An 18,129-nucleotide genomic window follows, 5' to 3' on the forward strand; every position below is an offset into this window, starting at 1 on the left:
TATATTATTCAAAACGTGAATCTGGTAGTCATTGCTGTAACCAGTATCAAATTCAAAAATGCACTCCTGTGTGCGTCGTGTAATGAGCAGTGAATCATTTACGAATGAAAAATCCTTGAATTGGTAAAATTGCTTTGGACGCATTTGCATCAAATTCAAGAAAACTGTCCTGGTAGAAATTTCATAACAATCCCACATGTAAATTTACTGTTCATTACGCGTGCAGGAAATATGCAGAGATGAATCTGAAAATCTACAAGTATCAGTTGATTCAACTTTCGAATAATAAATTCATTAATGGGGTCTTGGGGATATGCTTGACCTGGCTTGACGGTAAAGGGAGATAACTGTTAGTAACTGTCTTGAAAAGTAACTTTTAGTCATGACCCAAAGAGAAAATTTCAGACCACTCACATTCTGAAGGGTGCATCAAATTTCCATCTGATAGTCAAGTGCTAGTCAAAGAACCCATAAACCAGCATGCAAAGAAAGTCGTGTCTGATAGCCCGGGGCTGGTGGATTTGCTATCGGGCTAGTGATTTTTGTTCTTAACTTGCCTGACGGGCAAGTGCTGTTTTGGGGGGAAATTCAAATTACAGAAGGACTGTAGTCAATCCTGTTAATCAAAAAGGGTTTGGGGGCTAGCTGAAATGACTTGTGGGCTAGTACATGCTAGCTACAGCTTGCCCAATTGGCAGGCTGTAAAACTGATTTCTTTGCACCCTGCCATACAAGTTACCTGGGAATGCGGTTGGTAGAGACCCGGGGATGAGGAGTTTGTTTTTTGCAGCAATGAAAGCAATTTATTGGAACTCATAATGAAGCGAGAAAAGACCCAGGGGTGCAAGTTGCATGTGGGCCCAACTCAGATCATAGGATTTGCTTTATATTGCTATATTTTATAATAACTCGATTATTTATGGGCTCCGGCTTAGTTAGGCAAATATGCAATGAAGTGTTTCAAAAAAAGGTCATTAAAAATTTTATTATAAACCAGCATGATTTTGTTACACCACAGATGCTTACTAAGAGAAAAGAAAACATACCAGTATCAGTTTGCCAGAAGAGTAAGATTTTGTCTCTGTGTATTAGCCTGCGGGCAAGCTCTCCATTTATCAGCAGCCAAGCATGCCACGAGAGAGAGCAACACCCCTCACTCTCAAATCTCCTCTTGCATGCTGCTTTTGTGTGATTTGTCATGACTCCCTCAGATGGAGACATTGCTTGAAGGCTATCTGTGTATTAGCCTGAAACCTCTATTGAAATGAGAAATTAACCTCAAATTTAGCTCAAAATCATTACTACTCTCTTTCTTAACTAGCCTGAAATTCATCCGATTGCTTCGAGTCGTTTTCTCCTCTCAACAACGACGTTACTAAGGGAGTAATAACGACCCGAAGTAATCGGATGAACTTCAGGCTATTTCTAAACGGTAGGAGAGAGAACCGGGAACGAGGTTGGGTCTCTACCACGCAAGCTAAGAACGCTGGGTAATTTTTGGTGGAAGAAAGCATGGCGGAGTATTTGGCGTCGATCTTTGGTACAGAGAAAGACAAGTAAGTCAATCCAGGGTCGTAGGCGATCCATTTTCATGTTTTAAATAAATAAGATTTTATTTTGTTCAGGTTTGAGTACCACAAGCGCAGGACTTTAGCGACTATTGTGTTGTCAGATCAGGTTTTTACTGCAACCATTTATTTAGCTAAGAGTTTGCAAAATATAAGCCTGTAAGATCTGAACGTCCATATTGTCCACAAATTTTGTTTCTTGTGTTCCATACAGGAAACTTCCTATTACTGTTAGATAATTTTAATGATCTGCATGAAAACGAAGTTATTTTTGGTTAAAAGAAAGTCCCCGAACCCCAATTTTTGTTACACAACTATACCTTCAAAGTTTAGCTTGTCGGTCTTATATAAAAAGCCCCTTCTAAACGATCAAATATTATAAACGTCGTGTCTGAAAAGCATGTTTTACCGTTCACAAACCAATGTTTGATCGTTGAGCCACCCCATGGTCATGTTCTGCATGACGAATACAATGGTGGACGAAAATGTTTGATTGTTTAGCCCTGCGTAGTTTGACTATACCAAGACAAGTTATGAATTCTTCTACATTATTATTTGAGAAATGGAAGAAGGTTGTAGTTGAAAATATGTGGGAAAAATTGATTAAGGAGGCATGTATAGTTCTGTGTTTGCTAAATTGATTTTCCACCTGTTTAGAGTAAATTGCTCTTTCTACTTCAAAATTGGTGCTTGTCGCCATGGAGAAAGATGCTCAAGACTTCATAACAAGCCCACCTTTAGCCAGGTGTGTACCTTTTAACCCTTTAAGTCCCAATAGTGACCAACAGCAATTTTCTCCTAACAATGTCTATACATTGTCAAGAGATAAGGTTGTGAGAATATAAAAAATGACCATGAAAGAGAAAATGCCTTGATGTTTTATTAAATTCTCTCAACTAATTCTTAAAGGAAATGTATGGAGATCAGTTTGGAGAATTTGTATGTGGATACTGGGGCTTAAAGGGTTAATGGAACTTATTTGTTTTTGTCTGGATTAGAATGACATTGTGTTATGTGTGTGCCTTAGGGTGGATTTCTACTGTCACGTAATTTTCACTTGCGTGTACATACACGTAAATTTTACTCATGTAAATAAAAATAATAGAGACATGGCATACCTGCCAACCTCCGGAGATCTAAAATCTGGAGACTCTCTATTTTGCACTACACCCCCCCCCCCCCCCACCCCCGAATGTCAACAGCACCAAAACCCCCACTCCCCCTCCCCGCGCCAACAAATTGCCTTATGACATTCTATGACGTCTTACATGACGTACATGGGGTCAAAATGCGCTTTCATCATTGTAATGATGAACTAAACTTTGTCATTGACTAAAAATGTGCCAAAATGTCCCAGAAACTGTATGTAATGAATAAAAAAAGTTCGAATTTTGTGAAAAGATGGACTAAATTTCAAACTAAAGCACAGAAATGCTCAAAAGTCCATTTTATCCGGGAGATTTGGTGCTCTAACCCGGAGATCGGGAGATTTGATGAAAACCTTGGAGACTCCCGGGAAAACCGGGAGAGTTGGCAGGTATGACATGGTATGAAGTGTTGCGCTTGAACTTGAAGTTGAGCGAGATTGAACTTTTATGCTTGATGTTTCATACGTTACCTCTCTTTTACACACACATAAAAATTACACGGCAGTGGAAATCCACCCTTAGGCCCAGTTCAAACATTGCATTTCACGCTCAAATGTGCTGAATTTAATGTTTACGAGGAAATTCTATCATTCTCCTCAGTTGCATTAGATTTGTCACTTGTGAAATGCAACATTTTAACTGGACCTTTGGACAGTCCTCTCAACATAAATACAAACTGAACTTCACTGTTAATGTGTGAAATATTTGTGACTCTGTTAGTAAGATGTACCATTTTATAGAATGAGAGAAATCAAAGGAGATTTTTTATTTTATTTTTTATTTATTTATTTAGTCACTCACAAAACCGTATACAACATGAATAAAAGTTGTTAATTAATTTATAAAATTAATGTGACAAGTAAGCCTAACGAAGCTTGAAGCTTATATTAATAGGCTTCCTTCAACTACCTAGTGAACTAAATTCATGGCTCAATGCAGAGTGAACAAGATCAGAAAATTAAGCGACAGATCGCCTGTCAGTGAGATAATTCTTTAAATTTTTTTTAAAAACAAATATAGAAGGAGAGCTAATTAGTGAAACAGGCAACGAATTGATGAACGAGATGTTGCTAACCTAAAAATTACCTGTCTAAGCCATCCTTAATATATGTCATGTTAATATGGTCTCTTTTTGTGGTAATATATTTTGGTTTGCAGACCATTTTGCTACAAAACATGTACCAGAATCCTCAGAGTGCCGCCCAGGTTGCAGATGGGACAAGTAAGCATTATAGAAAACTCTTTTCCCCAGAAAAGAAGTCAAAAGTTAAAGCCACATTTCATTGCACCTGGCTTGTAAAAAATGAATGTTTTTTCAAAATCTACATTGTATGTTTTCCCCTTTTACTACTCTTTACCAACTTGATGTTCAACTGCAAGGTTCTCAATACAATTTAGTAGGGTGATATTTGATACTTGCTTTTCTCAAGACAACATGAAGAATTTGCCCAATAAAACTGGGCCAGAAAATTTTCTGTATTACATTGTGTCTTGGTGAAATAACTATTTTAAACTGTGGCTCAGAAAGGAGGAGTTCTTTGTGGAGGATAAATGACATTTTGTCCAGAACAGATTTCTCTTATTTGTTTCTCTTTGTTCTGTTTTTTTTTTTTTTTTTACACTGATAAAAATGATTATTACCATCAGCAACTCACAAGTTCAGGGATTCATATGAATGAACAAGAACGAGAAAGGCACATTAAACAAAACAAAATTTGTGAAAGGTTGCTTCTCTCATGTACAAGCACTTACTTCTTTGGTAAGGTGGCTCAATAAGGTTTTCTGTTTCAAGGCTTCTTAAGTTTGAGTATAAAGTACGCCCCCATTAACAAAGATTTGGAATAATTACCACCACAGCTGTATTAGATAAAGATGAAAATTTGTTATGATCAGGGTAACAGTGACATCGAAGTTGTCATAGTAATGAAATGAAGCAATTACCGGTACCTCATCTTTATCTAATACAGCTGTGGTGGTAATTTTTCCAAATCTTTGTTAGTGGTGACATAGTTTATACTCAAATTTAGGAGGTATTGACCCTGAAAAACTCTATCAAGCCACCCTTAAAGTAATTCAAAGAAATTTCATGTCCTCTTTACTTTGTTATCCACAGGTAGTGCAATATCTGATGTAGAGGCCCAGGAACATTATGATCGATTTTTTGAGGTTTGTATTAACCTTTCTGATTTTTTTACCAAGGCTGTGCTCTAAGAAAAATTGAAGGGAGCCCATCCCTTTAGAGTAGCTCACCAGGGTTCCCAGTGTAGGGTTTCTATAGTAAAACTTAGATACTCTAGTCTCCTAGGAGAAAAAGTTTGGTGCCAGGGGCAACCGGGTACTGCTATAGCAAAGCCTTGTTATAGTTAAAAAGTCTTAAGAAAACCATCTTGTGATGAATTCATTGACTTGCATATTTTTTTTTCTGTAGGATGTTTTCTTGGAACTTGAAGAGAAAGTAAGTTGGATCATTAAATTTTGTTTCACACAGCTCTGGAGAGCAAGCAAGCTTCTGTCAATAAATTAATTATTACAAGCACTAAAGAGTGGATAGCAAAGTTTTTCAAGGAATAATTTAAGGAAGTACCCTAGAAGGCCAATAGTGTACAGTACTTGCTGTCTTGCAGTGTAGCATTCCCTCCTCCCTGCCAGAAGTTAAGGGGCATGCTTATCAAACCCTTGTATGCCCCAAATGTTCATTTTGCTTGCTGCTGTTGTTTCAGTATGGTGAAATTGAAGAAATGAATGTTTGTGACAATCTTGGAGACCATCTTGTTGGCAACGTCTATGTCAAATTTCGCTATGAAGAAGATGCAGAAAAAGCTGTGAAAGACCTTGATAATCGCTGGTACAATGGTAAGAGGCAGAGTTGACAGTAAGTTATCAACATGGTAATGCACCTGTCAAACTTAATAATTCATCATGTGTATTGATCACAGGATGTTTTCAAGTTGTTTTGTTTTGGTCCAGGAGGGTTTTGTGGTTGCATAAAGGTTGAGTTGCATGTGCAAGAAATTATCAAGCAACCGGCATTGTCAGGACTAAACCTATATGGCATGCTTTTTATTGCTGTGAGTCTATGTTGCAACAATGTCTTTTGTTGCCATTTGGTCCATGGTTTGAAATGACAATAGTGTTTTCTTTATTTATCAGCTAAATCCTGCTAACTAATGTTGGTTTAATTTGTGCAGGCTTTCTTTCCATCAGCCACAAATGATCAAAATGTTTCTAAAAATCACTGTCTTTTGAAAGCTCCCTAGTATTTCTTAACGTGCACTGGTACATTGTATATACATTGTTACAGATTTTGGTGGCAGTCTCTTGCAGTTAAAGGGAGTGTTTTGTTATTGATTTCTCTGTCATTTTTTGCAGGTCAGCCCATTTATGCTGAGCTGTCTCCTGTTACCGACTTTAGGTTAGCACATCAACCTAGCTGTTACTATGTTTCAGATTGTACAAATTGGGTTCATTAGAGCATAATTTCAAGCAAGACATATAATATTCCATTAAGCCCCAATAGTGACCAGTATCTAATTTCTCCTCACAGTATCAGGGCATAGTCAAAGAAAGAAGGCATGAGATTTAAGACAATGATCGTGCAAAATCCATTGTTTTTTATTGGCGTCTTCTCCCAACTAATGCCATAAGATATTTTTGGAGGCCAGTTAGTAGAATTTGAGTTTTGATATTGTTGCTTAAAGGGTTGAGGGGAGCATGGACATTGTTGAGAGGTTTCTTGTACAAGTAAGGAGACATTTAGAAGAAAAGCTGTCTGTAGTTTAATGATTTCATACAGCCTGTTCTTTGCTTGCCAAATTTTAAAACATATTGTTTCCTTTCCTTTTTGTTTTAGGGAGGCATGCTGCAGACAGTATGAAATGGGGTAAGCCTAAAATATTTCCTGCTTTTGTTACATGTAGTTAGTCCATTGACAATCTCAAACTTGTAGTGCACACTAACAGTAGTTCCATACTAGTGCTGTCTCTTTTTCGTTTGTTTATTTGTATTAAGTTCTTCTCCTGAATTATATGATTTTGGATCCTAAGTGAAGCTTGCAGAGAGCTTGTACTACACAAATGTAGTCTTTAAAATTGAAGGGGACACTCAAAGGGATCACAAAGAGTGTACACTTTAGCACGGCCTCTTTTGGAATCCAACAAGGATGGTTGGTGCTAATTACTGCCACAGATTCATCTTTAGAAATTCAGAATGTGTAAGTAAAGTGATTTACACTGTAGCAAAAGATTCATGGCACAGCCTTTTTGGGAATCCAACAAGGATGGTTGGTGCCAATTACTGCCAGAGATTCATCCATAGAAATTCAGAATGCGTAAGTAAAGAGTGATGAGAAATTTTATTTGACAACTTGTGGCTAATGTTCAGGACTTGGTCTGTTATCAACTGTACTGTATGCAATATTAGGGAGTTTAAGCAAACAGGACTGTGATGAGGATGGCAATAGGGATGTCAGGTATAGTTAACAAATTGATGCCAGTCTTTTATGTGTCTGTCCTCTAACTGATGATAAATTGATGTCATGACATTGTCAAAGTGTTGTGGATCTACTAGCCGAGGCTGTCTTCTTATGATGTCATAAAATTGTCAAAGTGTTGCAGATGCACGAGCCACATGTTGTAAAGTGCAGTGATGGCAGGAGTTGTTGTTTTGGTTATAAAACCTATCACTATGACTTTGCCTCACTGTCTGTCGTGGTTGCTTAAACTTCCTATTATTTCATGCCCACTGAATATTTCCTCTTTTCAATTTATTATTGCTGTACTCAAAGTTCTTTTCTCTCTGATACATACATACCAACATTTTATTTGTGTTTTAAGAATGATTTACAATAATTATTGTAACATGCCAGCGGGTAGCTATGCTAATCTAGGCACGTCATGTTTTCAGGAAATCAATACAACTAGAAGTCACAAGAGACCTAAAAAGATAGAATTGACATAATGAGTACAGACTTGTGTAATTTTTTGAGCTGATGCTCCTAGAAGGCTGTTTCTGATTGTATGATCCCCTCTGTTATGCAGTGAATGCACACGAGGAGGGTTTTGTAACTTCATGCATCTGAGGCCTATATCTCGGGACAGCCGGTAAGAGTGTCTGGACTACTCAGCGTAATCAATTGTAGTCTTCTTGTATATTCCTAGAGAGTGTACTCGCGGTGGGTTTTGTAACTTCATGCACATGCGGCCTATTTCAAGAGACTTGCGGTGAGTTGGGTGGAAGGGACAAGAGTGGGAATGGGGAGCATAAATGGGAACGGAAAAGGAAAAAAGTGGGATCCAGAAAATGAATGAAAGGTGGCAAAAATACATTTTATGGAAAACATTAGAGATCTTTAGATTTGAGGATGGAGTTGTTTCACATATTCTCAAAAAATAGTCACCCCAGAAAGCTTTATTTTTTTTATTTTTTTTTTTTTTCACCAAAAAAATTATCACTGTTGTCTTTATTGAGGGAAGTTAAGCCCTCTCCTGATCGCAAAATTATAAAACCTCCAACATTTGATACCTTGTCTCACCAGTACAACATTCTGGCTAAAACTAGAAGTAGAATGACAACGGCTATCATGTTTTCCGGCCAAAGTGACTCGTACTCTTAGTCGACCTCATCTTAGAATCTAAAGCTCTCTATTATAGTGAAGTTTGGGACCCAGTTTATGGACAACCTCTGAACAGGTTCCTTGGACTACACCTGCTTAGACAGACCTCTGTCTGGCCTATCTTCTTCAAGCAAGTAACAGTCACCTGCTTTTTTCCCTGATTGTTTATTATTATGCCTGGTCCTACATGTATGTAACCTAACCTCGTATTCCTTCTGAGGACTAAGGTTGTAAACACTGTACTTTAGAAATGTGGGAATCTCAAATGGTCCGAGCTATGAAATTAGGGTTACCGGTAGTTAGATTTAAAATGTTCTCTATCTTCCCTTGGTGATCTTCGCAGTTAATTTTGTGTTCTGAGACAGCTAGGGACCACTTGGTCACAGCTGCGTTAATTTTCTTGGATAATGTCCAACTGTCTACTTCATTAAGTTACTGGTATATTTTTAAAGGGATGTTTATGGCAAAGGCCTGTTTAGGGGCATACTAAGAACTTTAATAGTATCATCATTTCTACATTCTGTATTATATATTTGTACTTGTTTGTGATTACAAACAATTAATTTTTTACATACAGGCGAGAGTTGTATGGCCGCAACCGTCGTAGAAGGAGGTATGTCCCTTTTCTTTTTGTAACTTGTAGTTTGAATTGTCAGCTGTTTTGAAGGCAGCTTCCAATGGAAGAATTGCTGCCTACTTGACATTTGCATTAAATAATATTAATTAAAAAGAACATTTAAGTTTTAACCTTTGCCACCTGCTACACTGGTTCTCCTGCCCACTATTGCGATGAAATTTGACTGGGCCTACAATCAACTAGATGGTACCACTTTTCACTCATTCCCCCAATGTTCTCTCCATGAAACTCTTGCCAGCTATAAAACTGTTATAGTATAAAATGCTGTAAGTAAGTAAGTGGGATATGGTCGCCTAGGTCAGCATAGTCCTGAATAGGACTGTTGTTAACGCACTGGCTGAGTGTAGTAGTCATCTTCAGAGACAAAGTAAGTTGTATCTCATCAATATTATTGGCAGATGCTCTTATGATAATTATCGGTCTGCCGCTCAGCATATTGAAATCTTATTTATTTCAGAGGTGCAGCTGGGGCTAAAGAATCACCTCCACGGTTAGTACAAAAAGGACATCATTTTGTTATGTGGAAAACAGTGTTCAAGAAAAGTCCTTGATCCTTTCCCAAAAATACCCGACCAAAATATATTGGCAAAAAATTTCTTAATCAGGTTCTAATATTGAAGCCATGCAAACTTAAAGGAAAGAAGATATTGTTAATGAAAAGTGCCACACACAGAATGTTGAAAAACTACCGGTAGATCTCAAATAGAGAATTCATCTTCAGGTTTACATACGATGTCTAATGGCCTTAGAGAATCAGTAGCAGGCCAAGGCACACCTTACCCACACACATGCAAAACATAGTCATAGTTACAATGAAATTAGCCTGCAATGAGACCATCTTGATAGAAAAGGAGCAGAGAGCAAGTTGAGAGTTTTGCCACGTGGCAAAACCATTGAATTGCAAGATGGTGGGAAGGCCAACATGAAACCTCAACACAAGATCCTGCTTCCATGTTACACGTACATGTACAAGTTAAGACAACAAGGCTCTAACTTCGAGTGCAGTGCAGGGACATGTCTCACTTGACTTTCTGTTACCTTAGATTACAGTTATGACAAATTCATCGTGTTGTCGCTTGAAACTAGGCGTCATGATATCAGCAAAGGCTTAGTTGTCCACTGTCGCTCCTCTGACAGATTTAAATAAGGAAACTTTTTGTGAATGAGAATTAGAGTTATTCCTGTGCTGGCCAAATATGTCAAAATGTTCATAACAACCATTGTTTGGCCAATTGGATCTTAAACTCTTGGGTAACACTACCTTTCAAATAATAAAAAGATTTTAAGTTAGGTATCACATATTTTGAATCTTAATCTTAGTCTTCTGCAACAATCCCTCCTTAAGGTACTTGTATATTTCTTGTGTGTATCACTTTTGATCACTGTGTGTAATGTCTGTTAACACCCACTACTCAGAGGCAGTCAAGTGACAAAATTGAAAGCTAAATTAATTAGGGCATTTCATTCTTTTAAAAAACGTTTTTTGTTGACAAGGTGCAAAGTTTCGTTTTCTGTATTTTTTTGTTTAAGGCAATAACAAGATTTTCATTTTTAAAAGTTGCATGCTTTAAGGTCTCGGTAAAGGAAAACGAGGTGCCCACGGAAAAAAATTCTAGTCGCGCGAGTATTTTCGCTACAAAGGCAAGTTATATATCAAAATAAAGCTAAAAGACTAAACTACCTTATAAAAGATTTTATTTCATCGAATTTCAAAAGGCGCTCAAGTTTTTTGCTCTCGAACTCACAGGTATCGAGTTTACTGCTGAAGCTCCAGCCCTTTCGCGTTGTTAAATATTCACTTCCTTTTTATTGCATCTGATTGACAGATAAAAGACCTAAAAAAAGGGCGTGAGGAAATTTGCATATGTCTCGTATTAGCGGAATTATTGCATTTCAAACTAAAAAGTCGAATCTCGAGCGCGATTTACGCAAAGAAACTGACATAAAATGAGTTACAAAGGGAAATCGGAAAATCCCTCACACCCTTTTTGATTCTATATCATTATCCATCATATCTGAAAGTTTCAAAGCGATAGCTTAAAACCTGTCCCGACTGGAGGTCGGAGAATTTTGATTTTTGCGTCTAAAATAGAGTGAGAGAAAATCAGCTCTAAAGATTTAGCGCGAGGTCCACGCTTGGCTGGTTAGCTCAGAAAAGGCTCATTTTAGAAGGGTTAAAAAGCACTTTCTGATTTTCTTTTTCTGCCAAAATAAAATTTAGGTCCCACTCATGCCAAAAATCCAAAAAAAAAACAAAATCGAGCAATGTACTAAAATTTTCATTTACCGAGACCTTAAGTCATGATTCTGTAACTGATATAGAGCCTTTTCAGGCAACTGGAAGATGTGTTATTCAATCATTCTGCTTTAAAACTATAATACCTGGAATAATGCTGTAATTTTTAAACGTTATTATAAGAATGAAATTGTGTCATTATTTCTGGCTGCGGTGAAAGCTTGTTTGTATTCTTTGTTGGAAAACTCTACAATTACAAATTTCAGGAAAGGAAATTTTTACTCCAACTTGACTATTGGAAAAGGCAAAGGACAAGCTCTACCAACCAACCAAATATTGTCAGACATTATTTTGTTTACTTACTTATTTAATACATTTTTTTCTATAACTTAATCTTTATTTTAAAAAATGTAGGTTTTTTTACCAGTTTATTCTAGGGAGCCAGCTGGGCCATAGCTGTTGTTTTCGTTTTTATTTATAAAAATGGGGAAAAAACAGTGTGAAAATTCTGGGACTAATTTCACATCGCTTTTCACTTTCCATACACCTTCGTGGTCTTTGTTTCACATCAACATTCCCGAAATAGTTTTGGTGTTCACGGTGTTCTGAGTTTGATGATGAAAAAACCTCTGACAGCTTTTTATAAACTACAGTTATTTATTGCATGCTTGCCCTTTCAAACTGATTGTTGCAAAGGTTACATGATACTGTCTCGTATTTAGTTGTTTGTTTTTATTTATTTGTTAATAGTATTTCTGCTTTGATTTATAGATCCCGGTCAGCCTCCCCTCCGTACACCCGCCGTTCACAGTCCAGGTCTCCGCCTCCCCGTCGTCGTTCCCGTTCACCTCCTCGCCGGGATAGGTCACGCTCACCTCGCCGTGACAGGTCACCATATGATCGTGACAGAAGAGGCCGTCGCTGATGAGACCCACACATTTCTATCGTTATTGAGTATTTCATGATATAAAACATATGTGCACTTTTTAGCTTCCCCATTTTGGTTTTTGCTTTACATGTAAGATTATTTTGCTTGCTTAAGACGATGTTGAGATGGACTGTAAAAGTGCTACACTGTACATCACGTTTTCCAAGTTTTGTCTTTTGTAACCATTGTCAGAGCGATTTTCGTATGAACTGGAAATGAAAATGCGCGAACCAAACAGAAACACCAAATGGACTGAAAGAAAGCGATTTGATTGGTTTATCGAACGGGCACAAACGCGCGTCGCATTTGGTTAGCTAAGAGAACTCACATGGGTGAAAAAACTTCATCCTCAGGGACTTTCCAAAAATTAATAGATCCTTCCCTTTATGTAATACTGCAACACGACTGGCCAATCGAGCAATGCCTTCTCCATATTAGGGTTTTCTTTGGCGTTCATACATTGGCTGATAAAACAAATAACGAACACTTACCGAAACTATTATTCAAGGTCATACGAAAATCGCTCCAACTCTTTAACCCCTAGGGGTGACCAATTGCTAACTTCTTCCAGTAGTGATACTGCTCAAACAATCACAAAGGTTGTGAGAATAAAAGAAATGATCAATAAGTGTAAAAGTTCTGGATAGTTAAACACATTCTCCTCATTAGTACCTTGGGAAGTGTATGGAGAAAAGTGTGGAGCATATCCATGGTGATATTAAAATGGATGAGGTTGAGTATCATCTGAATAATTATCAAGGAGGGTGTTAATCAGCCTAGGCGGATAACACCCCCCGAGATCTCCATAATTCTTCAGATGATGCGAAAGCCGAATTCAACAATTGTTTTATTATTCATTCAGAATAATTCCTAGGGTAAAAACAAGCTATAAACATGCTTACCTCCATTGATGTTAAGTTCATCTGCCTGTTTATTGGCAAGTTTAGGAGATGAAGGGTTGTTCAATTCTGAAAATATTCTCCAAATAGCGGATGTCGTCCGTTGAGTTTTATTCTTGCTGTTCTTGCTATGTTTTTAGCTAATACTTCTTTCTTCCTCGCGAAACGGGTGAAATGTCCTCCATTTTGTACTCACTACAAAAACAATCAACCTCGTCCCCAGGTCTTCTTGGTTAACTATACAGGTTTCTGGCAATTATGCTGTAGAATTGACGTCATTTTTCGTGTATCGCTTAATTCTTCCAAATTTGGTCAACAGAAGCTGGTTATAATGAAGTATCCGTGGGATTTTAGCCAATCAGAAACGGAGAAATATTTTGAGTTAAGAATAATGTTTTTATACATGGACCCCAGTTTTGAACGGTTAATCTCCTCCATCGTAAACCATGCTGAACCACTTATGATTTACTATAACTCATTGGAGTGTTCTATTTTACCAAACTAGTGGTTTGATGTTCCTTCTTCAATGTCAAATTAATTTTGAACGGTGTAAAGCAATGGCACGAAAGTAAGGGGATCAGTTCAAGATTCTAGTAACTGCCCCCCCCCCCCCCCCAACCTTTCTTTTCCTTTCTAACCCAGCCTTGACACTAACTTCCCATTTAGGGCAGCATGAAAAAACAGCGTAATGTTAGAGAGAAAACGCCCAGAACACGGCCAGAACCATCAAAGACGTGAAGTACATGTGACTAAAATTTTGCTTTACAGTTATGCCCAGCGTTATTAATGACCTCCGGTAACGCCAACCTCGCTTCTCCGGGGGGCGCTAATGTCAGTATATGTTCGATGCACGGGAAATGAGTCTGTCCTCTTCCTAATAAACGTGGGTAGTTTAGTTTTATTAGCTTACAGAGGGCCTGAGAGCAAGATCTCTATTAGGGGAGAAGTCACGCGAGAGAGGTTTGTGAAAAGAGAAGGAAAAGCCACAAAAAGGGGGCTTTGCGACTCGCTCGCGCGCTTTCTCGTGTGGTCTCGCGCGAGAGACACGCCTAAGGTTTTGTCCGAGGTTGTTGCTTGCGGGCTAGATTACAGAAGGTACTGAAACCTTATCGAATGATCACAATACCAATCCTGAATATTTCTACAGGCCGAGGTGGATAACATCCCCTGAGATCCGCACAATTCTTTACATCCTATGAAAGCCGAATTCAATAATTGTTTTATTATTCATTCAGAATACTTTCAAGATCTTAACAAGCCAGGGGAAGGTTCCAGGCGTTCAGGAACCTCCCATTTGACCTATGACCATGTTTATAATTTCAAGAGGAAACATTTATCGGAACCCCCTTTCGGAATTCCGCGGGAAGAGATCTTCGCTTCTGAAGAACAGAACAACTCCCCCAGTCGTCAAAAAAAAAATTAACATATTCCGGCAAAGCTGGTCGACCTTTCGGGCACTACAGAAACGTAAAGAAAATTTGTACCTCAATGTCTTAACTTACCTGCTGCGATCCCATATCGCCTAATTTTTGTTAGTACGAAACGTACGAAGGCTGACTTAAATTCACAGCAATTAAAGCACTTTGGTTTGCTTCTTAAAACGCTTGAAATCGTATTTCTGATGACTAACATTTCAAAATTCTCGGGGGGGGGGGGGCATGCCCCCGGACCCCCCTAACAAAGAGCGTCTACGGCGCTCGGTTGTCAATCGGGCCAGCAATACTACATTAGGAACCCCCCTATGCAAAAAGGCTGGCTACGCCCCTGCAAGCCAACCTCCTCGTAGACTTTTATCTAAACTTTGACCTGTTTTTCGGCACAGTTTCAGGGTATAAACACAGCTTTTTCATTTCCTTCAATTACTCCTACAAAAGTAGATAACATCAATCGAGTAATGTGTTTAGCGTATTCATGCTTTCTTTCCGGTCACTTTTAGTCAGAAATTCAGCTGTTTCGTCTTAGCCGTGAACGCCATTTTTTAGTCGTCACTCATGAACAGGCCGCAGCACCTGGAAAAAAACGTTGATCTGTGGCCTATTGCCCATGTAGCCTCGTTTTCAACCAAATACACCATCGATCAACCTCGTTTTCAATCAAAATATACCATTGAAACGATGGTATATTCCAAATTTGGTCAGGACCAGCTGGTTATGAGGTTTGCCGGGGGATTGGAGCCAATCAGAAATGGCGAAATATTTTGAATGACTAATAACTTTTGTTTCTGTTGTATGTAACAGTTACCTTTCTATAAATCCCCCCTTGATCATCACCTTCATCATACTGCCATAATTAGCGTCATTATCCATCTCACTCGTTTTTCTATGCGACATTTACCATTGTGATTTCCGTTGCGTTGGAAGGTTGGAACGGCCTGTTTGAGTATTTCTATATTGAATTATTATTCAGTCTATAGCCTGGGCGGCCTGTGTTTTCTCATTCGTCTAGCGCCCGCGCCTGATGATTGGAAGTAGCCAAGGGGCTAGGGGAGAGGAGAGGAGATGTGAGAAGGGGGAGGGGGGAGGGGGAGGAGGGAAAGGACGTACACAGTATCCATTACTTCATTCATGAATCCTCTCCTTTCGCTCCCTCCCTTTTTCGCTTCTCTCCTTCCCCTTTTCCCCCAGAAACGCCTGATACTCAGGCTAGATTAAAAGAGATGCTCGGTTACCAAGTAGCGCCCGCGTATATTCGAACAGGAACTCGGACGTCGTATTTTCCGGCGCCTTCTAAGGGGTTTTAAGAAGCGAACAGAAAGGACAAAAGACTACTTCGATGTAAGTAATTTCCCTTAACTTTAGATAGTTGATAAATTTGCTATTTTTAGTACTTTATTCTTTGGCCAACATTAGTCTCCAGAAAAGACAACAACAATAACAATCCTACCGGCTGAGTTCCGCACTGATTTCTATTCCGTTGCCACCGAAATGCTTGGTAAACTCTCCCGAATCTTCTGTTGGTCGACCCGGGATCCCCACCTACTGATGCCTCTTGCAGTCTATTTTAGTTCGCTACTTGAGATACCTGTGGTTTCGTTGAAAAGCTCGTGCCGATTCGAGACGAGAGGAATTCAGTAGTTGGTTTAATAAAGCGATTTCGCTCACGTGGACAGCATCTATGCAAATTTATTGGAACAAAAGAAAACTTTTGCATAAGAAATAAAAAAGAGTTCAACTCCCATAGGATTGGTTTGGGACACCAACATGGCCGCCGTTTCATTGTTTTGGGACACCAATATGGCCGCCGTGACGTCATGTGAAATTATGTACATAAGCAAACCGGTCGGTTCACAGTTTGGTCAAATAGTAAGAAAAACAATGGTAAGTTTTATTCCGGAATCGTGTTTACCATTTGCACAAATCATTGAATTTTACCGAAAAACAGCCGCTAAAGCCTGAAACTGTTTTTTTTTTTCCGTTTGAAAAGTTCCGTCCGGGAATACAGGACTACTTTTTCAGATGTTCTCATTGCTCCGGAATATTTTTTTCCGGAACGACACCAAAAGCGGTGCTCCATGTATTTTCAAACGGTTTTGTCGAGAAATTTTAAATTGATAAACAGCCAGCACATTCCCTAGAATCGTTTGGTTGGGTGGCGTGGTAGGGGGTGGGGTCAGGAGCTATTGGTGACTCATTGTTGTGATGCACGTTCTACTCCAGTCTTCCCACGAGTTTTAAATCAAAAGATGGCGACTACGTACAACGAAAAAAAACTGAGCCTTCGCCAGCTCGAATAGCACGTCTGCGATGCATAAAAACACTGCTCCCAACATTTGCTCCCATCTCGGTCACATTGGGGCCAGTTTAAGCAACCACGTTTTTGAGTCACGCTCATCAACCGGAAGTGAACCTTTTGCACTCTTCAGCCGTGGTTTAGAACAAATTCTTGGGCAAAACGTCTCTTGAAGAGTAAAGGAACTTAGCAATACAAATTTGGTTGCGTCAAGATATATTGAAAAAGAAAAACGCTCACTTCCGGTTGACAGGCGTCGGCCAATGACCACAAATTGACTGCTATTCGCCACTTTAGTAACGTGAGACTTCTGGTACTGTTACTAAGCACAGGCAAAAAAAGGGTTAATAACTGACCGGGGCTAATCTCGTACTCAGATCTCTTTTTACGAAGCCGAGGGCGAGACGAGAGATCTGGGTACGAGATTAGACCGGTGCGTCACCAGCAACGATCCCACAAACAATTTTGAGACACATTTCGGCTCCAGTTCCCTTCTCGTTCTAATGTGGAGAATTTAAAGTTACGTGCAAAAAGCGCGCACTCTTTCATTTCGTACTTGTTAAAATAATTTTTAAAAATGCTTAATTCTGTATGCGAACCGAAATGAACCAAGGTCGTGAAATAAGGTCTCCTGTCTTAGAAAGGGCAGCGAAACGACCGTTTTCTGTCTTAAACAGGGTCAGGGTTTGAGGGCTTCGGTAGTAGACCTCCACCCATATTTTCCTTGAGTGTCCCCCCGGGAGAAGCAATATGGAACTGACTTCAGTTTAAAATGATATTCCAAAAGGGTAGCTTGCTTATTTCGATATCAAAATAGTAGAAAACACAGCCCCGACTCATAAGAATGGTACCCGTTCTTCCTGTTTAGTTATAATCCGCTGTATACAATTAAAATTAATTTCCCTCAAGAAATCTACCACACGGTCAAAAATTACACGACTCCTGTGAACTGGTATTAACGATATCTGAAATTATAATCAATTTGGATAAGCTTTCTTAAAGATATTCATCTTATTTGTAGCTTTTACTGAAAGAACTTTAAAATTTCAATTATTCTGCGCGCACATGATAGGTTCTTGTACAGATGTTCGACACCATTAATAGCAAGAATTAGCGCCATAGCATGAGCACATATGTGACCCTCTGGACCCCCTACAGGAGTTGGGACACATTTGACAGCTTCCACCACGGTAACCAGAATTACGACATCTGCAAAATTACAAAATTATATATTAAAATTGTTAACGGAGGAGCTGAAATAGTGAATCAAGAAAGCAAGAAATAATCCGAGCCACATTTTCACATAGGATCTGATAAAGACGAACCACATCTGGCAACATATGAGACTTTCTTTAGGGCTGGTCGTTGGTCAC

At 38.9% G+C, this 18,129-nt stretch overlaps 1 protein-coding gene across 2 annotated transcripts; it reads left to right on the forward strand.

The window, feature by feature from the left end:
• Positions 1-1,475: 1,475 nt before the first annotated feature.
• On the forward strand, positions 1,476-12,439 carry LOC140950068 (splicing factor U2AF 26 kDa subunit-like). Of its 2 annotated transcripts, none has more exons than XM_073399233.1 (12): positions 1,476-1,556; positions 2,226-2,313; positions 3,875-3,938; positions 4,830-4,882; positions 5,145-5,171; positions 5,437-5,569; positions 6,086-6,128; positions 6,567-6,596; positions 7,753-7,815; positions 8,905-8,940; positions 9,422-9,454; positions 11,972-12,439. In XM_073399233.1, exons 1-12 carry the CDS (start codon positions 1,513-1,515, stop codon positions 12,123-12,125), a joined length of 768 nt encoding a protein of 255 aa, XP_073255334.1. In that variant the 5' UTR covers positions 1,476-1,512; the 3' UTR covers positions 12,126-12,439. The 2 variants fall into 2 exon arrangements, with proteins under 2 accessions (XP_073255334.1, XP_073255333.1); XM_073399232.1 differs by lacking the exon at positions 7,753-7,815 and adding an exon at positions 7,873-7,935.
• Positions 12,440-18,129: the final 5,690 nt, after the last annotated feature.

Source organism: Porites lutea, chromosome 10 (assembly GCF_958299795.1).
Source record: "Porites lutea chromosome 10, jaPorLute2.1, whole genome shotgun sequence".
In the NCBI taxonomy this organism is placed as follows: Eukaryota; Metazoa; Cnidaria; class Anthozoa; order Scleractinia; family Poritidae; genus Porites; species Porites lutea.